Consider the following 24,508-nt stretch of genomic DNA (forward strand, 5'->3'; position numbering starts at 1 on the left):
TGATTTTTCCACCCAACATTATCTGGTACATATCATTCCATACACACACATACACATTTACATTCCAAAACAAAGCTATTGTCACTACCTCAAGTAGTCCTACAGCTATGGAAAGTGCCACCCCAGAGGAACGCAAAGGTCTCTTTCCCTGTGGTACAGGCCACGGGTCTCGCTGCAGTTCTCCCAGAAGATCTGTGAGATTCATGTCTATTTTCTGTACTGGCTGTAAGAACCTGCAAAACAAAATTAAATAAAAATCCATTTATAAATGTTTGTGGGTGAGGGTTTAAGAAACAAATTGTCCACTTTCTTAAAAATAGAGAAAAATAATTTGAATACACATTAGAACAATGGTTCGCAAACTTTTGTGTACATCAAAATTGGTGGGAGGGTTTGTTTTAACATAGATTGCTGGTTCCAAAGTTTTGCTTCAGTAAGTCTGGGGTGGTGACCAAAAATTTGCCTTTCAAATAAGTTCCCAGGTGATGCTGCCCACTGGTGAAGAATCACACTGAGTACAACTACTATAAATAAAACACTCAAACCAAGTATTACTTTGAGACTGCATCTTCCTTTTACCAATCTAGTAAGTTTTAAGGTTACTGAATTAATTATGAGAAGATACATTAACTCAGTTTTAGTAAGACCACCTCTGATTAGTAAGTTTAGTGGAAAAAGCTACTACAAGGGTAAGGAGGCAAAATGAAAAGTTTGTGGGGCACTATTTTTGCTTGGCTGCCTTCAACTACAAAAATTAAGTTTTTCTGAACTTAGAAAATCAAGAATATATCAAAACTAAAGAAACTCCTTACACTGTAATAATGAAAAACCAACCTTTTCAGCGATGTGATTCTACCTCAACTCTTTAAAAAGTATACTAATGCAATATTTATATTCCTAAAAATGTTTAACAATATAGTATCACTGAATCCCTACATTCAAGTTAAGGATATAGGATGCTTAAAATAGCCACATGAATTGTAAAATTCTCTTTGCCGTATTTATTACCTATTGGAAGGAGGTGGCTGCTGTACCTGAGGACCACGTGTTGCTTGAGTAACTGGTACTTTAGAGAGCCCCAGCATTTCCTGTAAAGAGATTATTTTTGTGATATCCATTTAATTACTCCTACAAAGATGTATCAAATATTTATGATATGCAAGGTGCTTCTGTAGGCATCAGGAACACAAAAATAAAGAACACAAAGTCTCTTCCCTCAGAAAGCAAAAGTTCTAGTTGGGGAGACTGTCAGGTAAACAGTAATACAATGAAATGATCATCATACGACAGCAAAGTACAAGGTGCTATGTGAGCAAAAAAGAGGGATACTAGCTCAGAAATACTGTATTTCTAATTAAGTAAAAATAAGTTACTGTGTAACTTGAATGTCTATATTTCTTAACTTATCTTCATTCATTCCTTTCAGCAACTATATCTCAATGTGCCAGGTATCTAATGTTGAAAAAAATATATAGTCCCTGACCATATGGAAATTTATATCTGGTGAAACAGACAAGAGTTAAATCATTAGCTAAATAAGTGTAAAATTGCAACTATAATAAATATAAAGGAGAGATACAAGGAATTGTATTAATGGGGTTTATAAGGTACACACACCTTGTACGTCTATTCTTCTTAATTTTCTGACTTAATGCCTAACCAAACTGCCAGTTTTGTTCTGAATTTTAGATGTATGCAGAATTCCTCTCTAGACACATGAAAATAATGTTATTTTACTAAAATTTTCTTGAATCTAGAAATGCTTAATCATAAAGTAATAGAATAAAAGTATATAACAGAAAATCAGAAAGTCTAAAGATTTGCAAAAAAAAAAATATTGAACCAATCCTGCAGTATTTCCTACACTGCTAGAATGATCAGCAACTTTTTACTGAGGACTTATGTGCCAGATTCTGTGCTAAACTCTTTGTATATACTATTTCCTCACAAAATATAATGAAGTAGATTTTTAAATTCCTGCCTTGCAAATGAAAACTGACACTCAGAAGGGCTAAGTAACTTGCCTAAGGTTACAAAACTAGTAAGTAGCAAAGCAAGGTATTAATCTAGATTTTGCTATGAAGCCCTGAAAGAGTTTACACTATACTGAGTGTTCTCACTTACATTATTTCATTTAGTATTAAAATAAAATAATCTGATAAAATAGGTATTGTTTATTCCTTTCCATAGAAGAGGAGAAAACAAGCAAAGAGATCAGCCCAAGATCACACAACTAGAAGAGTTTAAGATTTGAATCCAGAACTATTTGGGGAACAAAGACCAGGCTCTCTTCAACAAGATGGGTAGAGAAGGAAGATAAAAACATTTTGATGGAGAAAAAAATTTAGTTTGCATGCATTCATTGTTTCAAAAAGGCAGATGTTTTATGTATTACATATATATTACATAATTTAAGTAAAATGCATTCTACAATCAGAACTAGAAATAAACTACCTTAAATAAATTTACAGTTTAAAAATAACAGTAATAGCAAACATCTAAAAGCACAATCCATTTAATTTTCATGACTGCCCTGTAAGATACATACTATTATTATCTCCCTTTACACATGAAAAAACTAAGGTATGGGCTTCCCTGGTGGCACAGTGGTTGAGTCCGCCTGCCGATGCAGGGGACACGGGTTCGTGCCCCGGTCCGGGAAGATCCCACGTGCCACGGAGTGGCTGGGCCCGTGAGCCATGGCCGCTGAGCCTGCGTGTCTGGAGCCTGTGCTCCGCAATGGGAGAGGCCACAACAGTGAGAGGCCCACGTACCGCCAAAAAAAAACAAAAACAAAACTAAGGTACATAGAGGTTAAAACTTGCCCACTCTCTGTCTCATGGAAACAAGTGATCCTCCCCTTCAAGGTACTCTGCTTCTTATGCTCTTGAAGGAATCCCTGTCATGTTTTGTGAAACCTCACTCTCCTCATCTCACTCTTCCTTTCACTCACCATCTTTAGTCTCTTTCTTTTTGTGTATAAACACATTCAAGTGTCCCTCCTAAAGTAAACCTCTTTAACTCGGTCCTCTCTCTCTCAAACTTTCACACTATCTCCTTCCCTACCTTCAACAACAAACCTCTTGAAAGAACACAGACTCTAATTTTCCCCACTTCCTCAAATCTTAATCACTACTATGATTCACTACCATATTCACTGTTCATTCATCCTCCCCCTCCAAACCTGCATATTCCTCCAGTATTTTCTGTCTCGGTTAACTGCAGCACCACTATCCTAGTCTGCTAAGCTTCAAATTAGTCATCCTCAAAATCTTTTTTTTTTTCATTTTGGGCTACCTGGATGCCTCCAAAGTCTGATTTCATATCTGTCGACTTTATACCAGGCTTATCAATCAGGGTAATTTCTCAACTGGGGGTTGTATAAGAATCACTTAGAGGGACTTCCCTGGTGGCACAGTGGTTAAGAATCCACCTGCCAATGCAGGGGACACAGGTTTGAGCCCTGGTCCGGGAAGATCCCACATGCCATGGAGCAACTAAACCCGTGTGCCACAACTACTGAGCCTGTGCTCTAGAGTCACGAGCCACAACTGCTGAGCCCGCAGGCCTAGAGCCCATGCTCCACAACAAGAGAAGCCAACGCAATGAGAAGCCTGCGCACTGCAATGAAGACTCAACACAGCCATAAATAAATACATAAATTTATTAAAAAAAAAAGAATCCGCCTGCCAATGCAGGGAACATGGGTTCGATCCCTGGTCCGGGATGATCCCACATGCCTCAGAACAACTAAGCCCGTGCGCCACAACTACTGAGCCTGCACTCTAGAGCCCACGAGCCACAACTACTGAGCCCACGTGCCACAACTACTGAGCCCACGTGCCACAACTACTGAAGCCCGTGAGCCTAGAGCCCGTGCTCGGCAGCAAGAGAAGCCACTGAATGAGAAGCCCACGCACCGCAGCAAAGAGTAGCCCCCACTTGCTGCAACTAGAGAAAGTCTGTGCGCAGCAACGAAGACCCAATGCGGCCAAAAATTAATTAATTAATTAATTTTAAAAAAAGAATCACTTAGAAAGTTTTTCAAAACACTTACATAAACAATCTCTACCCTCTCAACTATCTTCCAGTTGAAGCACATATTCACTCACTCTCTTATGATCTATCAAAATCTCTGGGCAGAAAAAGATTTTGAAAAATACACCAAGATGATTCTAGTATGTTACACATAACTCCCTGCCTTGGAAGACAAAGCTTCAATTTGCCCCAAAGATAAAAATGTCCTAGTGTGTGAAAAAATATATATACTCGTGGTTCACCTATTAACTCTCAAGCCTTAAAATATGTACCCTTGCCAAAAGTGTTTTTTTCCTAAGTGAGATGTAAAGAAACAAAAGCTAAAATTCTGTGGTTACCTTCTCTCAGTCTTCAGCATGACTCTTCTATAAACCTTTCAAATCTCTAGTAAAATAGCTTCAGTTTCACTCTAAATTTTAAAGATACTTCAAAAGTGAAGGGTCTTCAATCTCTACGATAACAATTTAAGGCAAATGAAAGAACGCTGAGGCCAACACTAAATTTAAAGGCTTTGTTATAATACAATTATATTAGTCATTCATAATATTTTCTAGAAACGTATATCTAGAAGGCATTTATAGACATACATAGAGTGATGTGCACAAACAGGCTAAAACTACCATTCTTGTTGTTTACCTGCAGTTGTTTGGCAGACAGATCTTTTGTTCCTCTGAAGACATAGCTTTTTGAAATGCCCTCACATCCAAGTTCATGAACCTGCACCATTCTCCCAAAAGTAATTAGGCCAACCAAAGCTGTAGGTGGTAAAAGACTTAACGACATCTGCATAGATTCTTTCAGGGCTTGTAAGTCTTCATCTTCCATGCAAGTATCAACCACATAGAGGAATATCAAAGGCATCTGAGGACCACGCTTTTAAAAAATGTTGCGATTAAAAAAAAATGTTTTAAAAGTATTAACACTTCAGCACAATACACAGGATAATCAATAGAGGACTAATTAAATAATTTACAATACATTTACACAATGGAATCCTAATAAAGCCATTTCAGAAATGAAACAGGTTATATATGCATGGAGAAATATCCAAGACATCATCAAGTGAAAAATTCAGTTTAAAAACATTATTTATAATTACATGAAGGAGATTTTCACTTTCAATTTTACTTAACTGCATGAGGTTTCATTTCTTATAATAAGCACTTATTTCTTTTAAAATAAGAAAATAGTAACTATAAAGCTTAAAAGCAAAATTAGGTTATTTTTATAAAATAATTATCTAACCCTGAATTGGATTATAAGAGAACTGGAAACTAGCCAGAGTGGACAAATTACTGACTGGCTCAGTGAACCATATTCTGGTTTCTCTACAACATTCATAAAAAATATTACCTTAATACTTAAATATGTAAATAACTATGTAAAGCTGTTCAGAAACGGAAGAAAAATGATTTTCCTAACAAGGGCCAATGCAAGAGTAATTTCATCATTAGACTCGAGCATCATACTGACCAAGTATTTGTAATTGACCTTCCAACTACAAAGCAAAATTGATACTTTACTGTTTATTGATCTATTTGGTATAGCAAACCACACCACCCCACCCAATACCTTGGCCACCTTTCAAATAACTACAACAGAAATTACCTTACTCAAACTGACCTTGACAGTTCTTACCTTTGAAATTCTCAATCAATTCAATGTGAGAATCAAGAATGATGCCTTTTGGGCTTCCCTGGTGGCGCAGTGGTTGAGAATCTGCCTGCTAATGCAGGGGACACGGGTTCGAGCCCTGGTCTGGGAGGATCCCACATGCCGCGGAGCAACTAGGCCTGTGAGCCACAACTATTGAGCCTGCGCGTCTGGAGCCTGTGCTCCGCAACAAGAGAGGCCGCAATAGTGAGAGGCCCATGCACCGCGATGAAGAGTGGCCCCCGCTTGCCACAACTAGAGAAAGCCCTCGCACAGAAATAAAGACCCAACACAGCAAAAATAAATTAATTAATTACTAAACTCCTACCCCCAAAATCTTCTTAAAAAAAAAAAAATGATGCCTTTTAAGTCAGCTCAATTGAACAGTTATTTTGGTATAAATTACTGGATATTTTAAATTTCTTAAAGAGTTACTCTTATGTTCTTACCAGAACTACATATTCAATGCTAGAAAACTGAGGTAAAAGTTCAGCAGGTTGATTCAGTTCAGATATACCAGCGTAAGTAGGTGGAAACTGCAGGTAGAAAAAAAAATTTTTTAAATAAATTATTTGTGTGAAATTTTAAACTGAAAATAATTATTTCCTGATCATTTAATTATTAAAAAAGATAGTTTCATCATATATAAAGTTATTTCATCTTTATTTTTAAATATGCATCTTTCTGCATATTTAGAGCAGTATTATAGCATTAACATCTGCAACAGGGGTTTTCTTACCTGATTCCTTTGATAACAAAAGTTGCAAGCCCAGAGTTTTGCTCGATAATCCACTTGACTGTTTTAAGAAAAGATACAATAGCTCATGGTTCAGTTAAATTGTACAATAATCCTAATTTCAATAAAATTAATTTCTTTCTGAAAATGAATACATTCAAACTGATATCAAAGCAATCTTTAAAAGCCATGTATTTTTAGGTGTTTTTTTTTTCTCCAAATGGCTCAGTAACTTCTAAACTCAGATCTAGAAAGCATTTATTCAATAAAAATATATTTATTGAATGCCATTATTCTAGGTGCTGATAAAGAAGTAAACAAGATCATAGGTCCCTGCTATCACAGAGTTTATATTGTAGAAGAGAAAGACAATAAACAAGTAAACGCATAAACACAGAAGATACTTTTAGATAGTGATAATAAAGATTAAAGATAACAAAGCAGGACATGAGAATGTATTTGGGAGGGCTACTTTAAAGGAAAGCCTTCATTAATAAACAACTGAAGGACTTCCCTGGTGGCGCAGTGGTTAAGAACCCGCCTGCCAATGCAGAGGTCACGGGTTTGATCCCTGGTCCAGGAAGATTCCACATGCTGCGGAGCAACTAAGCCTGTGCGCCACAGCTACTGAGCCTGTACTCTAGAGCCCGTGAGCCACAACTACTAAAGCCCGCACGCCCCAGGGCCCGCGTGCCACAACAAGAGAAGCCACAATAATGAGAAGCCCGCGCAACACAACGAAAAGCCCTCTCGCCGCAACTAGAGAAAGTCCGCGTGCAGCAACAAAGACCCAAACGCAGCCAAAAAAAATAAACAACTGACATGTAATCAGAATGAAAAGAAACCAGTCACAGGAAAATCTGGGGGCAAAGCAATCCAGGCAGCACATATAGCTATTGCACAAAGTCTGTGGTAGAAGTAAGTTAGGTATATCCAAGGATAAGAGAGAGGGTAAGGTATAATGCAGATGAAAATAAAGAAAATGGATGATACAAGATGAAGGCAGAAATACACAAAGGATAGATCATATAGGGTTTTATAGGTCTTGATAAGGGCTATGGATTTTTCATTCCAAGTGTAATAAGTATCTATTGAACAATTTTAATAATCTGATATCCATTTGTAAAACCCTAGCTTCTGAGTGGAGAAGAGACTGCTGAAAAGCAAGAACGGAAACAGGAAGACCAGTTAGGAGGATAATGAAACCATCCAGGAAAAAGATGGTATATTTTGAAGTACCATGTTCTAGCAAAGAGTAAGAGACAGAATCCTGATTGTTCTGGAGATGGAATTGACCAGATTTGCTAGTGGACTGAGTGGAGAGAGAGGGAGCAGAAAGAGGAATAAAAGTTAATTCTTGAGAGTCTGGCTTATGTAACAAGAAATCATAACATTTTTCAAACACCATACCCCTCAATTATGACCTTTCAAATGACACCAGATGGGTTGATTGCCAGCATCAGTATCTAGAGAATACTGATAGAATCTAAGTTTACACAGTGACAACTTTGCATTTGGTTTCTTATCAACTCTCTACAACTAGAATGATCCTAAGATTTTATAGCTCTTTGGATCTGACTACCTTAATTTGAAAAAATAACTATAATCAAAAACAAAGATATTCTTATATAAATGAGCAAGAAAGAAACTACATTTTTTTAAAATCATAGTGACATTAGTTTTTTCCATATACTTTAATTACCATAAAGGATTCAAAACTGCACGGCAAGTGGTCCTACTACACAGAACAGGTTCATATTGAATGGGTGGCAAATCTGGTCTCTCCTTCAGTGGTGTAAATAAGGCTGCTACTGGAACGACCATTCTTGTAGCTTCCAGTCGACTTGATGGCCAAACATTCCAACTAAATCGGACTCCATCTCGTTCTTCATTTTGTTGGATGAATTCCAAATAGGTTGTCATCGTAGAGCTTGATTCTTATTTCTGTAAAAAAATTAACGGATATTTTTAAATCCTCTTAAGAAAATTCAAAATAAGTATGTTTTTCCCACTTCCAGCAATATTAATCCATTAGAAATCATAACCAAATGAAAATATTTATCTCAAAAAAAAATTAGCAAACAACAATGACCACAATTATAACAAAATAATGAATGGCTCTACAGAACCCAATGCATATTAGGCCCAATGAGAGGTATTTTATCATTTTTTATTCACTCCCAAAAAAAACTATGGCAAAAAATAATAAATAATAAAATAGATGTCCTATTGATTTAAGGCAAAAATGGGGGAAAATCTAGATCCTAAGTTTTCCGTATCAGCCTTGTGAGTTACATTATTCTAATACATAGATTGTCAAAAACATTAAATTCTAAAACTCACATGCTTTTCTACCCAGAAAGTAGTAAGTTTCCACTAAACTTGCTAGAAGAGAATATTTAAGGGTACAAAACAAAAATATTTTTCTAAAACTAGGTACTTCTATTTTAGACAGGTAATTTTTTATCATGCATCATTTAACCTCTCTTGCAGACACTTAATTCAGAATACTTTTAACATTCCAACTTAAGAGAGCATTTTAAACTCTAATTTGAGATATATAATTTCAATATAATCATTTAACTTTACCACTGGAAGAGGGAGATGCCACTCTGGTTAGTGCCCAGTATCAAGAGACATCTCCATCTTGTTATTCTTTAGCTTCCTGACTAGGATGCCAGCTCTCCTACCTGGGAAGCAGTTCTATCTATCTCATGCTCTCAAAATGCAACAGTGGTTAGTGGTGGAAGGAAACTGTAAAATTTAAAGGTCTGAGAAGATAGAATTTCAAGTACTATGTGGCTGGCTAAAAGACTTGTGGGAGAGATGAATGGCATCAAGAACCGAAGAATTATGAAGGTAGGGTGCCAACAGAGGCAACATGGATGCTGAAGTAGCTAAGAACAACAATGGGATGAGGAGCTGATTTTAAAATGTAAGTAAGGGAAGAAAAGGTATTATTAGATATAATAACAATTTTAATTTTAGAAAAATGTCCAAATATATTTTAGTAATACAAATTACAGAAAGCGAAGCTTAACAAATCTGAAGTATCTTAAGCAGCTAAGACCTTTCCCTTCTCTAAAAGAGATGTTATATGCCAAATATATCTCAATTAAAATAATAATAAAATAAAAATTAAACACTGTATTTCCTCCCATCAGAATTTCAGAGACAGCTAAGGAATTTTATGCTATTCAAAAGCAATCGTGTATTTTCCAAAGATTGATAAAGGGTAGGGAGAAATCCTAAGATATCTAGATTTGTTTAGAAAAGATTATCTTAAAGCTAAATACAGGAGACAGCTTTGAGAAAGATAATATGAGCTTTCAAGAAAAAGTGGCTGTTGAAAGATAATGATAAAACAAAGGTCTGGGATAATCAGAGAGGAGTTAGAAGATGCCAACCTCAGTTTTAACACAGGCAACAATAAGAGGAGAAACAACCTCCTCTGGGAGAGAAATGGTTTTTAGCAACAGCTTCCATGCTACAGATGTGAATATAAATTCTAGGAGTATGCAATCCCTCCCATTATTTCTACAGAACATAAAGCAAATGAAGTTTTCTGTTTATTACTTAATTGCATCTATAATCTGAGATACATCTAAAATGCATCACCAAAAAGCATCAAAAGACTATTAAAATATACTCAACCAATCAGCATTGTTCATTTGAACGACAAGACACAAAAAATGTTTTAAGTGACTATTTTCTCAATTCTCCAAGAATAGTATATAACTAGTACTTAGGTATTTGTCATATATTTTCTTAAAAATGGATGAAGTGAGCCTGTCACCTGCAAAACCATTCACAGTATTTGTTGCCAATGATAAAATCTGAGCTTTCTCAAATTTAAATTAAAACATTAAGATTTTTTAAAACTTGTATCTAATACCATGAGCTTCACAACTTCCTAATATGTAAAGATTTTGCTGATGAGACCAGTAGTGATAATAATATGATTTTTTATATATTATATAATGAAACATGCCAACATTTGGAAGATACACATTATTCAGTGAAGCAAGAGCTCCCAAATGATCTTTTCATGATGTTACAAAATCATGCATGGGTAAATGATCCATTCAAAGTGTAGGACAGACCAATGGGTTATAACGCAGTAAGTACAGAAAGTTCATTTTTAAGGTTTCAGACTCCACACTGCAATTAACCCTTGATTTCTTAATTAAAACTGTCGAGTTTGGGTACAGTATCAAAGAATATGCACATTTTTTAATACGAAAAAGCTATTAATATTATCTCTCCTTTTTCCAACTACGTACCTATGTGAAGCCAGACTTCCTTCACACAATTCAACCAAAACAACATATTACAATAGACTGCAAAGCAGTAGATATAAAAATCTTCCTGTCTTCTATTAAGCCAGGTTTTCCTTTTTTTTCTGCATCCTATAATACTCTTAAGTATTATATGCTTTATAATGCTTAAGAGTATAAAGAGGTCTTGGGACTTCCCTGGTGGTACAGTGGTTAAGAATCCTCCTGCCAATGCAGGGGACACGGGTTCAAGCCCTGGTCCAGGAAGGTCCCACAGGCCATGTCCGTGAGCCACAATTACTGAGCCCGCGTGCTGCAACTACTGAAGCCCATGCGCTTAGAGCCCGTGCTCCGCAACAAGAGAAGCCACTGCAATAAGAAGCCTGTGCACCGCAACGAAGAGCAGCCCCCGCTCGCCGCAACTAGAGAAAGCCCGCACAGCAACAAAGACCCAACACAGCCAAAAATAAATAAATAAATTTATAAGTGCATCCATTCTTTAAAAAAAAAAAAAAGAGTATAATGAGGACTTGAGAATCACCTCCTTAGGACTCTGGGGCTTAATTCAAAATCTGGGAGCCTAGTAGAGAAAGGCTCTATGAAACTTAGCATGAAGACTTAGCATGAAGACACACAGGCAATAGCCAGATTTAAGTTTCTACAACAGGTAACAAACCTGGATTGTAACTCCACATCCTTACTTTTTATTGAGACATACTAAATATCACCTGAGTGATATTTGAGTACAATTCCCCTCCTCTTCCTCACTCTTTTTCCTCTCAGTCTCTCTGCTCTAAGATTATATTTGTTCACTAAATCACACTTATTTCTTACCTTCTCACTTTCCAGCAGTGGTTTGAAAAAGTCCCACCTGTTTCTTCTTAACTGGTCCAATTACATAAGCATGCAAAACACCCCCCCAACTTCCCTCACCTTTCCAAGGGAGAAATTACTCAATCTTAAAATCACTCATTCTAGTACAAATTTTGCCAGGTTTGGTCCCATAGTCAACAATAGCATATCTGAAATAAAGTCCTGTTACAAACCAGCTTTTTATAAAATGGCATTATTTGATAAGCATTCTCTCCCCTGATATTATGTTTGTCTAAAAGCATAAAACTAAATAAATACGATTCAAACACTATATTAGGATGCAGACTTAATATACTAGGTGTTATATTTTTTTTAAGTGGCACAAACACAAAAGACCATTCTAAAGAAATGTCTCATTTTTCAGCACAACTTATAATCACTGGGAGTTACCTTAGTTAAATACTTACTCATGGTATAACTAAAAGGAAAGAAGCATTAAGTCACTTTAACCTAGAACATCAGATATGTGCCCACAGTATTTTAAAAGGCTTTACCTATTCAATAATAATTAAAAGTTTTTAAATATTCCGATTTTAGCCCATGTATAGATAACTAAGTGCAAAACATTGTAAATTGCAAGTAAAATTTGAGTTCCTTCCAATCAGATATATTTGTTAACAATTATATGTGCCTCTCCCACTTTTCTGTCCTAAAATCTTCAATGAAGTGTCTTCAACTACTTCCCATGACTAGATTTATCATATTGGAAAAATAGCTTAACCCCTCTGATCCTCAATTTCTCATCTGTAAGATCAGGGGTTTGGGTTAGAAAACTACAAGACCCCTTCTAAATGTAAAATTCTGAGCCTATTAAAAATGACTGGAATTCCAAAATGATGTCCATTAGACTACTGGAGAAGGGAGAGAAGGAAGACTTAACACGCATTTATATTTAAATCTAAAACTTCTTTTAACCAAGTTAACTTGGCTAGTTATCCACGACTTTGAGGGGTGTAACTTGAGTAAGTTCACGTGAAAACACGAATTCAATTTACTCAATCCAGTGATTACATGCAGATTTAACTATGACTTTTCCCTTCCCACCAGAACGGGAAAACACTTAGGGCTGAATGAAGTAGGTACAATTGGTCTAATCTGATAACTGAAGTCTACTTGTAATCAAGGCCCAAGGTGTTAGCTATACCTGGCACTTTTCTCCTTATCCCCTTTAACTCCCAAGGCCGAACTACGGGTGACGAAGTCACCTCGGTTCAAAGTCTAGGGCTCTTCAGCTCAGGCAGGGAATGAACCAAGAAGTCAAAGTACCTAGAAGCGGTGGTGGGGTGGGGAAAGCAGATCGGCCGGGAGCGGAGGGTGGGGTGCTGGGGGAGATGCCCAAACTGCTGTTTTTCACCCGACTCCCATCTTTCGCACCTGATACAGGGCAGGTGGGTGAGGGGGCCAGGTTCCCAGGCCCAGAGAGAACTAAGCAGAGGGTGGTGGGTGAGAGGGTGACAAGTTCAGGGTTCCAGGCAGCCCCGCCGGGCCGGCTCGCAGCCCCGGCGCACCCCGCCTGCCCCGGGGCACCAAGACGGCAGAGCAGGCACCACCCTTGAGACCCCTGCCCGCGGACCCGCCGCCGCACAGCCACCCCTCCCCCGCTTCCCACTGAGCGCCCGCGGACCCCCAAGGGAGCCGAGAAGTGGCAGCCCTGAAATGGATCCTTACCACAGTGCCACCACGTACGAGATCCGCGCCTGTCGCAGCCTCGGCCTTACAAAATCCGCCCTCTCCGCCGAGCCAGAGAAGCCGTGGCACCGCAATCAGGGACGGCGCCGCCCCGCCCCCTGCCTCGGCGCAGAACTCTGCGGGACTAACATGGCTGGTGCCGCTTCTGCCACGTCAAAGGGGGAGGCGGGGCGGGGCGTGAAGGGGCGTGAGGGGGAGGAGACGGTTCTGGGGGCGGGGCGACCGGGCCAGGGAACTGAAGGGGAGGGTGCGGGACCAGGGCGGGGCGGGGGGAGGGGATAGGGAGAGGAAAAGGGAGGGGAAGAGGAGGGGACCAGAGCTGGAGGGGCGGGGTGACAATGCCAAACCTAACAGGGATACTCAGGAGGGGCGGGGAAGGGAACGGGACCTGGTGGAACTGGAGCGCGAGGGTGGGGTGCGCCATGGCCCTCCGGTCCCCTCTCCCCGGAGCCATGGTGGCTCCCACTCCCCGCGGGTCTCATGATATGTGACCTTCTGTCGCCAGACTCCTCAGCTTGTTGAGAGAAATGGAGGTGTCCTCTAGGAGAGTGGTCCCCAAACTTTCTGGCACCAGGGACCGGTTTTGTGGAAGATAATTTTTCAGGGGTGGAGGGGGAATGGTTCAGGCGGTAATGTGAGCGATGGGGAGCGGCAGATTAAGCGTCCATTACTCCGCGCTGCTCACCTCCTGCTGTGCAGCCGGGTTCCTAACGGGCCGCAGACAGGTGAGGGTGGGGGCTTGGGGACCCCTGCTCTAGGAAATCCTCTCCTCTAGGGCCCGGGTTGATTCCAAGAAACACAGGCTGCATCGCCCCTGAAAAAGCGAAGTGAGAAGTTCGTTCTTTCACTTAGTGCAACAAACATTTACTGAACATCTATCTACTTTGTGCCAGGCACAGTAGCGATGCTGTGATATGATGTAGGCAAAACAGCCAAATGTCTGGTCTGGAAGAATTTATATACTATTTATACACTATTCATGTATTCCTAGTCAGTTTACCTCTTTCCTCCTACACTGTCTCTGCCACCTCTCCCCCTACACACACACACACACACACACACACACACACACACACACACACACACACACTACAATCTCTGGCTGATTAATCTTGATGTGTTTTCTGCTTCTCTTTCCAAGAAAAGAACAGCAAAATGGGACAGACAGAAACTGGTTGGAAAGGCATTCGAGCTTGGTGGTCTCAGGCAACCCCAACCTTCAGTGAGGGGTTGCTCATGGAATTATTTCCAGATAGGTCAACACCTAAAATCCTGCAAAGCTTAGCCCTATAAGCATTTTATGGAATAGAGAAAAAGATCAATTTTTTGTTCTTTCAAGCTTATATTCACAAGAAATAAGATATGCAGCAAACATATATTTTACTTCCTCTAAGATTGTTTTGTAAGGTAAAAGAGTATTAGTTTGCTTATCAAATTTTAATACAATCCTGAAGAGGAAATGGGAATCAGAAGCCAAAATTCTGTATAGGCCTGCAAATAAAGTGGGCTCAGGATACTACCTTAACAAGGATTCTTGGCTGAAAGTACAGCAAGTAAATAGCTGTAGACAATGATATAAAGGTGGAATAAGGACATTCGCAAAAAGAAACAAGATCTAGGAATGAGTAGGGTAAATAACACATAGATGAGAGGATCCACCAGGATCCTGGAATTCAGTGAGGAATACACCAAAGTATAGCACCTTCGGTAATTTCATTATTTTATGGTCCCCAGAAAGGGATCTTTGCCATCCAGCTCAATGAAGTCTAAGAAGTCATAATGCCTATGTATTCAGCTGAACAAAAGGCTTTTGTTTCCTATTACAATGAAATAAATGTTATGATGGGTAACAAATTCATTCATATCTGCCTTTATGTGCTTAAAGGTGAATGAGTTTAAGAATTTAACCTTTGTATATATCATCAGGATCTAGTAGACCCAAACTTTAGTTTTCTGAGATTTCCTCTTTTGGGAGTACTATTTGTAAGGATTGATTTTTTTCATGACTTTTATTCTTTCTTAAAGGTCTTCCAAAAAACAAAGAGAAAACTTATTTTTTAAAAAAATAGGATAAAACTTTCTCTATTTGCAGTGGTCATATGGGTCATTTGGACTCTTGTAAATCTAGGATACATCATGGAATCTTACTGATCTTATTTTTCCTATGTCCTGCAACATTCTCCTACTTCATCATCCATGGAACTATTTCATCATTATCATTAATTGTTCCAAATCATGCTTCAAAATATACTAAAATTATAAGAAAATGGAAAATGATAGAATTACCTAAGATGATAGAATAGTGAAGTAAGTCATCACTATTGCATTATCCTTCAGTTTTCCTTTTGCAATGCTCAAAGTACTGCATCATCTTTCTAGATCTTTGTACTATGCTTTAGCTCTCATTGAATATAGTTGAGAATTCAGAATTCAGAAGATTAATGCAGAGATAGAGAACAGCACTCTAGACCCTAATAACCTTAAACTAGGAATCTTTAGATGACCACCACCTAACTGAATTTTTCAAACTCAAGAATTAATTAGTAAACAATGTATTTCTAAGGACAAAAAGAAAACGTGGTATTCTCATCTACTTACTCATTCAAAAGGAATAACTCCATTCCACAAGATTTTGCAGCAAACATCTGGATAACCTCATTTTGCTAAGAGTACATATGATAGTATTCTTTCACCTTTTATGATGTTTATATGGATACATTTACTTGATATGATTCTTAAGTGCACAAATGCTAGTGGCAGTTGTGTATACAAAGATGATAAGAAGGAAATAGATAATCTAGAAATTAAAAATTCTTTGAGTTGATCATTTATAAAACTAAAAATACAAATGTTTTGCAGCTAAGTAGCAAAGAAGATGGCTGTCCTCTCTTCAACAAAATGATGAGCCTTTAAATGTTTCAAAAAATTCTACAAGTCTTGTGTTTTGATAATGCAACTGCAAAAAGAATCAGAAGCAACAATAAGCTAGTATGCAGTAGTGATGTATTTGGAATCTGCAGTCACTATTTACAAGATGAGTATGCTGCAGACTCAGCATCATGGATAATGTGTAGGTAGTTGCATTTAGAGGACATTGCCCATTTTGGATATATCTTCAAAACCAGGAAAATATGGAATAAAGACTAGGGATTTCTATGTTTACATACTTACTTAAATGTCCAATAAAGTTGTTTTTCATTATCCCTTTACTCTCTTTTTATAACAGCTTTATTGAATATCCCTTTACTCTAATGTGTATAAATTATTCATGAAATGACTTAAAGATATAAAAATTAGAAAGGATCCATTGGACCCAGATGGTAAATGGTAAAGACTAGTTTTTCAAATATACTGAAAGTTAAGAGGTTTCATCTGAGGAAGAATAGAGAGAGAATGGAAAATTTCTTTTTTTTTTTAACTGAAGTATAGGTGATTTACAATGTTATGTTAGTTTCTGGTTTGTTGTCAAGCAAAGTGATTCACATATATATATATATATATAATATATACAATATATACCATATATATGTATATGTATTCTTTTGATTAGGTCAGTCTGACCTAAGAAAAAATTGGTAAGATTTATGTCAGAGAATGTTTTGCCTATGTTCTCTTCTAGGATTTTAATGGTGTCTTGTCTTATATTTAAGTCTTGAAGCCATTTTGAGTTTATTTTTGTGTATGGTGTGAGGGTGTGTTCTAACTTCATTGATTTACATGCTGCTGTCCAGCCTTCCCAATACCACTTGCTTAAGAGACTGTCTTTTCCCCATTGTATAGTCTTGCCTCCTTTGTCAAAGATCAATTAACCATAGATGTGTGGGTTTATTTCTGGGCTCTCTATTCTGTACCATTGATCCACATGTCTGTTTTTGTGCTAATACCACACTGTTTTGATTACTATAGCTTTGTAGTATTGTCTGAAGTCTGAGAGGGTTATGCCTGCAGCTTTGTTCTTTTGCCAGGATTGCTGGTCTTTTATGGTTCCATATAAATTTTAGAATTATTTGTTGTAGTTCTGTGGAAAATGTAACTGGTAATTTGACAGGTATTGCATTAAATCTGTAGATTGCTTTAGGTAGTATGGCCATTTTAGAGAATGGAAAATTTATTGAGCTACTGAGAAAGGAGTCAGACTATGAATTGGAAAAAGGAAGAACCTCCAAAAACAGTATTTATTGGCTTTCATTTTTTAAATATTGATTTATTTATTTATTTGGCTGTGCCTGGTCTTAGTTGAGGCACACAGGATCTTAGTTGCCTTGTGCGGGATCTTTAGTTGCAGCATGTGGGATCTAGTTCCTTGACCAGGGATCAAACCCAGGCCCCCTGAATTGGGAGCACAGAGTCTTAACCGTTGGACCACCAGGGAAGTCCCTTTACTGGCTTTCTAAATTATAGACATCCCTGGACCAAGGCATTTTAGATCAATCTGTGAACCTGAAGGATTCTTGTTAAACATTTGCCAACATGCAACTGATTATAATTGTTTGCTGTCAGTTACACCACCTTGTGCAGGTCCTGGCACAAAATGATCGTTCCCTAAGTATTCTTGAATTGAGCATGAAAACCTAAACAATTATAAAACATTGTGTGTTTTTCGTATTTTTTTGTTTTGTTTTGTTTTGTTTTTTGCGGTACGCGGGCCTCACTGTTGTGGCCTCTCCCGTTGCGGAGCACAGGCTCCGGACGCGGAGGCTCAGCGGCCATGGCTCACGGGCCCAGCCGCTCTGCAGCATGTGAGATCTTCCCGGACCGGGGCACAAACCCACATCCCCTGCATCGGCAGGCGGACTCTCAACCACTGCGCCACCAGGGAAGCCCCCAAACATTGTTTTTATCATCATCATTTTTACGTATTTGGATGGTAAAACTATAAAATCTGACAAAAGTTCCCCCCCGAAAAAGTCTTTTTTTTTAAAGCAAATACTCCTAAGATAATTACTTTTTCAAACTGGTATTCTTGAAAATGCCAGAGAATATTAAAAAGAGAAAGAGAGGGAGAGGTCCTGTGTTCAAATACCAGTTAAATTATGTAAAATAGGACTGTTGACTTGTCAATAATTTTAATATGCTAATATTCATTGTGAATATTTAAGAGTGGCATTTGCATACATTTCCCAAAGATATTTGACCTTGGAACTTTTTTTCAGGGACTATCTGGGGGCAAGTATTCTAAACAACCTATGACTTTTTCTTCAGTCATTAATCATCTTAATCACTAGTTAATGTGTAACAGCCAGTATTTTCCTTCCTACTTTTCAATCCACAGATGTTTCTAAACTGGAGGTTCTAGTATTACACAGTCAGGTGAAGTATGATAATGCAAATTCCTTGGAATTTTATATGGTCAACACCAGATGGAGCTTTTGCCTCTACTTTTTGGTTTAATCCAGTGTCTGGTTTGGGTATTTTTTGTTTGTTTGCTTTTGTTTTTGTCCCCGCCCAGGGACTGACCCCCTGCCATGACAGTGAAAGTGCCAAATCCTAACCACTAGACCACCAGGGAATAAATAAAGCATTTGCAGTTTTTTCTAATATGGATTATCTTCCATTTGTTCAGATAGTGACATTATAAGACACTAGCCAACTATTTTTGGACTACTCACTACAAAGAGTAATACTCAGCATCGGCAGAGTGTCAAGTCCATATATATGATATCTGTCTGGTGGTGTAGTCTGCACACACAATGACTACAATCATATCAGGTATAATAATAGTAAATAAGACTAATAAATTACACATAAATTCAACAACAACAACAACAAAAAAAACCCAATCAAAAAATGGGCAGAAGGGACTTCCCTGGTGGTGCAGTGGTTAAGAATCCGCCTGCCGGGCTTCCCTTGTGGCGCAGTAGTTGAGAGTCCTCCTGCCAATGCAGGGGACACGGGTTCGTGCCCCGGTCCGGGAAGATCCCACATGCCGCGGAGCGGCTGGGCCCGTGAACCATGGCCGCTGAGCCTAAAAAAAGAATCCGCCTGCCAATGCAGGGGACACTGGTTCAAGCCCTGCTCTGGGAAGATCCCACATGCCGTGGAGCAACTAATCCCATGCGCCACAACTACTGAGCCCATGTGCCACAACTACCAATCCCATGTGCCTAGAGCCCGTGCTCCACAACAAGAGAACCCACCGCAATGAAAAGCCCATGCACCACAACGAAGAGCAGCCCCCGCTCGCCACAACTAAAGAAAGCCCACGCGCAGCAACGAAGACCCAACACAGCCAAAAATAAATAATATAGGGACTTCCCTGGTGGCGCAGATGTTAAGAATCCGCTTGCCAATGCAGGGGACACTGGTTCGAGCCCTGGTCCGGGAAGATCCCACAGCCGCGGAGCAACGAAGCCCATGCGCCACAACTACTGAGCCTGTGCTCTAGAGCCCGCGCTCCACAACTACTGTGCCCGCGTGCCACAACTACTGAAGTCTGCATGCCTAGAGCCCGTGCTCCACAACAAGAGAAGCCAACACAATGAGAAGCCTGTGCAACGCAATGAAGAGTAGCCCCCACTCGCGGCAACTAGAGAAAGCCCGCGCGCAGCCACGAAGACCCAACACAGCCAAAAATAAAAATAAATAAAATAAATAAATTTTTAAAAATTTCTAGCTCTTGTTCAAACAGCAATTGCTTCTATTCCACAGAGTGCCCCACCAGTATTATACTCCAATACGATTTCATTCTGCCACTCTGACCAACTCCAGAATTATTACTGAGTTCATTTAATTGAACTAAACAAATGAAATCCTATGATCTGCTCTCAAACCATTTATAGCTAAAGGAACAAAACATGGTTATCTACTAACGTTTTTTTCCTTTTCTTTTTATCTAATGTTTATTTGATTTGTAAAGAACATAAGAATTATTAAAGCCATGTAGCAAAGAAGGGAACTCCTACTTTAAAAGAAAGGAGCTTGGGCTTCCCTGGTGGTGCAGTGGTTAAGAATCCACCTGCCAATGCAGGGGACACGGGTTCAAGCCCTGGTCTGGGAAGATCCCACATGCCGTGGAGCAACTAAGTCCGTGTGCCACAACTACTGAGCTTGCGCTCTAGAGCCCATGAGCCACAACTACTGAGCCCACGTGCCTGGAGCCCGTGCCCGCGCACTGCAACGAAGAGTAGTACCCGCTCGACACAACTAGAGGAAGCCCACGCGCAGCAACGAAGACCCAACACAGCCAAAAAAATAAATAAATAAATAAAATAAATTTAAAAATGGATTTCTATTAAAAAAATAAATAAAAATAAAAGAAAGGAGCTAGATTTGTATTTTTACTTTAAAAGAGGAGTAAAGTTTTGGGTTTTGTGTTCCATAACTAAACTAGACTTCACCTTAATTTTCTGCCATCAGTGAGCTTTGTTGGATCTGGACTCCAAAGCCTAAGAACAGCATTCTCAGACAGAGATAAAGAGACTGACTCTGCTCATGCCCAGAGGGTGTGACCCAAGACCAGGATCCCCTTGCGTCTAACTTAATTGCCTCTCTCTAATCTACAACCAGTGGGTCATAAAGCCTCTCATTTGTGCTGAGCTGTATCTTGTGGAGCATAGTAAGTTTTAGAGCAATGGTTCATAAGTCTGACCACCCAAGATAGAATCTCAGCTCCATCTACTTCCTACTTGTATGACCTGGGCATGGTATGTAACATTTTCTGAGCCAGTTTCTTCATCTGAAAATAAAGATAACAATCATACTTACCACTTAGAATAACAACACATTGTGAGGATTGAATGTGATAATCTATATAAAACATTTGGCCCCATATAGCCCTAAGAAAGAAAAAAGCATCTTCTGAGAGCCTGAAATTGGCCTGCCTCTATCAGTTGGCCCCAGCTGTTGTTAGGAGCTGCCCGGGCACTCACAGCCAGGCCACACTATTCTTTTGTTGAATCTAAACCATATCACAGCACACCAACATCAGACAAGAACACTCAGGAACCCTGAAGGATCATGACCAAAACAAGACTACTCTGTAATCGTGTCTCTGAAGTCTGACAAATTCAAGAAGATTGTCCAAACCACAAAATGACCGAATACCTCCCTAACCTGGCTAATATGAGTGACTGCTGCTTCTTTACCAATTACACCATTAGCTTCCCTTCTTTCTTCTACTTTCTAGATAAGAGTGATTAAAATACCTAATCACAGAATTTGTCAAGTGTTCAGATGAGCTGAGGAGAGAACTCAGCTCCCAGGTGTCAGAGAAGCCAATCAAAGCAACAATGAGCCAAAATGAATGCAAAAGTGAAGCCCGTAATCACTTACTGTGATTGCATAACCAAGACTCTAAACCTGGTGAAAGCACAGACTCCCCCAGTTCCATTACCCCCATGGAATGGCATGACTGGTTGAGGGTCATCTCACTCTTGAGGGGGTCCCAAACAAAAGACTCCTGCAGATTTATGGAACTGGGGGTGGGGATGGGGGCAGCCTTAGGAGTGGAAAACTACTGAGTACTGACTCAGAGAGGTGAAGTTTCCCATGAAGGAGACCTCCAAGTGGAAACACCTGAGCTAGGAATGCAGCAGTGCATTAGAATGCCTGGCTAGGGAGGGCTGTTGTTGACTGCAATTCCCTTCAGAGACTGCAATGCATTGAATGGGAGCATCAAGTCTGGTGTGGAGAGGGCAGGTTTCCCTGTGGAGCCTGCCAGGTAAAGGCTTTGTAACTGGCGTATAGTCAGGCCTAAAAAAAAAATCACACATAGGTTTTTAACCAGGAGCTGGATTCCTCAGAATTATCCCCATTTCTTGACAGCAAAGCTCCACTGTCCCCAGATCACCTAATAAAGCCCAATGCTTACCACAGTGCCTGACACATAATAGAAAACTGATAAACATTAATTGGATGACTGAATTTATTAAAGTTCAATGGCATAAAGAGGCAAGTTAAATTTTAAACTGTAGCCAAGGAGAAAAGAACTGACAAAGTATGGTAATGTAGGAGAAATTCTAGGGTAGTAAATCTTAAAGAATAGGGAGGGAAAAGATTAAATGGATGGGCTAAGTTATGTTTCTCACTTGGAATTCTTAAAAATCTCAGTTTCAGAGTCCTACAACCAATAAACAGACTCAAACTCTGGAGAAAGAGAGTTATAGGACACAGGAGTCTGTATTTTAAATAATTTCTTCCAGATAATTCTTATATACACTAACATTTGAAAATAACTGAGCTGCTTAAAGGGATATAAAATACAGGGACAAATTTTGCATTTAGCTCTGTAATTTTGACTTAGCAGATGCCATCATCGTCAATAAACAGCCATTGAGCTCTGTTCTCATAACCTTCATACTACTCCTACAGCCAACCACCAATGTGAGAAACACTGAAACAGAAAAGTCTTTCCACTGTAAACTGAGAAGTGACTGGAAATCTTTGAAAACAGGGCACCGGAAGTAGTTTGGTATCTTAGGAATAGTTCTTCCTAGAAAGAGGCTAAATGAAATGGTTATTATAGTTTTAGAAGTTCAGCTTTCTAAAAATTAAGTTTTTTTCAGAATAACTTCATCAACCAAATAGTTTCTTCTCAACTGTCCCATATCTCACTGAAACATTCAAAAATACTTAGTGCAATTTCCAATTTATAACCATATTTAAAATGTGTTCCAATGTTCATTCCTTAATTCTTTTAAGTCAGATTAGTTTTAAAGAGTAGAAAGTAACCCTTATAAATTTTTACTTTCCTCTCTCTTGAATGAATTTATTCCTGTGTATTTAAATTTTTAGCACCATTTCAGAATCACTGATGTACTTTATAACTCACATTTTCTTTTGAAAAAAAATTTTCTTAATATTTCCCAGGACAACCTTTGTTCCATTCTGCTATTCCTCCCCTTGTTCCCTTCATCCCTGTGTAGTTCTGCCACGCACTTATACATGGAGTCCAGTATTAAGAATTGTTCCCTTGTGGTTGGTCTACTAGGTTCTTTTCTCCAGAAAAGTGGGGATAATTTGTTCCATTTGTTCTTAATCATTACCAAAACGTTTGGTGACAGTATTTCTCCATATTTCTTGCTAATAAGCTAGTTTCAAATATATATATATATTTGTATATATGTGTATATTTGTATATATATATATATTTGTAGGAAAGTCCAGAAATGACACACTGTTTACTTTTTCTAATTTGTTCTTGATCATTACCAAAACGTTTGATGACAGGAGCATTTCTCCATATTTCTTATAAGTTTGTTTCTCCCAAAATCAGTAAAATTTTTAACCAAATAATTTTCTAGTTTGACTGCAGCCAAACAGTTTCTTTCCAAGACTCCCAATTGTTTAGTTACCATTCATAAGCACTAATTCTTTAGCTCTTAACCTAAGGACTGTCCTTAGTTTGTCTCCAATTTAGAAAGTTACATTCTGGTTTTGAAATAATTGCTTGCAAGCTAAAGACAGTGCTTTAAGAAAAAGAAGAAAAAAAGCCTGAAAAACAAACCTTAGAAAACAAGTCAATTGTATTCACTCACAGCTTGTTTAGAAAAACAGATATAGTACTTTGATTGTTTCTTGCAATTTGTGACCCAGCACAAGTTAACTTAATCCATTTCTGCCTTGTTTCCTCACCTGCAAAATGGAAATAAAGTACCCCCTCACAAGATTGGCCCTAAGATTAATAATGATAACTTCTAGGTGTTGGCATTAACTTTATTCTTTGCATTATCTAAAGAAAGAGATATTTCTGAAAAAGTGATGACTACTCTAGTAGTAATATTCACTTCAGATAAATATAAAGTGATCTTTGGCGCAGCCAAGCACAAGAAATTCCTCTGGGAAATTAATTTTACATTCATTTGGCGTCAGATAAATCTGGGTTGGAATTGGTTTTCCTTTTTCGGAGAAAGTTACGATTGTAGTACTTAACCCCTCTTTCGGCCGATTTCCTCCCCTACAAAACCTGGATAATACCACGTACGTCAAAAGGTTGTAAAACTTCAATGAGGAAATGCATGTGATGCATCTACCAGCGGTTTAAGAATTTAGAGCTCAATAAATGATAATCACAGTAACCTGGTCGTTAATTTAAAAAACATGTAAAGTTCCCTCACTACTAGGGATGCATAAAAGTTAATAACCCTCAGTCTTAGAAGAGTATAGAGCGTAATACCCAGAAAAACTTCCGAACTACTTTTACTAGGAACCAGCCTCGCAGTCTTCATTACTCCACCGGAGCCTTAACCTTACCACAATCAGCAGGTTCGCTCATGCGCAGTTACGCCCCCAAGCCCAGCCTCTT

General features: G+C 38.7%; 1 protein-coding gene across 2 annotated transcripts in view; it reads right to left on the minus strand.

Moving 5' to 3' along the window:
- The window catches only part of SEC23A (SEC23 homolog A, COPII coat complex component), a 66,073-nt gene extending 52,005 nt beyond the window's left edge, over window positions 1-14,068 (minus strand). Inside the window, exons 1-7 of one of the 2 annotated variants that reach the window (XM_033428401.2) lie at window positions 13,952-14,068; window positions 8,130-8,371; window positions 6,431-6,488; window positions 6,141-6,227; window positions 4,675-4,911; window positions 1,009-1,088; window positions 89-233 (exon numbers count right to left, since the gene is read on the minus strand). In XM_033428401.2, coding sequence (XP_033284292.1) covers window positions 89-233; window positions 1,009-1,088; window positions 4,675-4,911; window positions 6,141-6,227; window positions 6,431-6,488; window positions 8,130-8,350 — 828 coding nt within the window. In that variant the 5' untranslated portion in view covers window positions 8,351-8,371; window positions 13,952-14,068. Of the gene's footprint in view, window positions 1-88; window positions 234-1,008; window positions 1,089-4,674; window positions 4,912-6,140; window positions 6,228-6,430; window positions 6,489-8,129; window positions 8,372-13,245; window positions 13,405-13,951 lie in introns of those variants that run through there. The other variant, XM_004269987.4, reaches the window with a different exon arrangement.
- Window positions 14,069-24,508: the final 10,440 nt, after the last annotated feature.

Source organism: Orcinus orca, chromosome 2 (genome assembly GCF_937001465.1).
Source record: "Orcinus orca chromosome 2, mOrcOrc1.1, whole genome shotgun sequence".
Lineage (NCBI taxonomy): Eukaryota > Metazoa > Chordata > Mammalia > Artiodactyla > Delphinidae > Orcinus > Orcinus orca.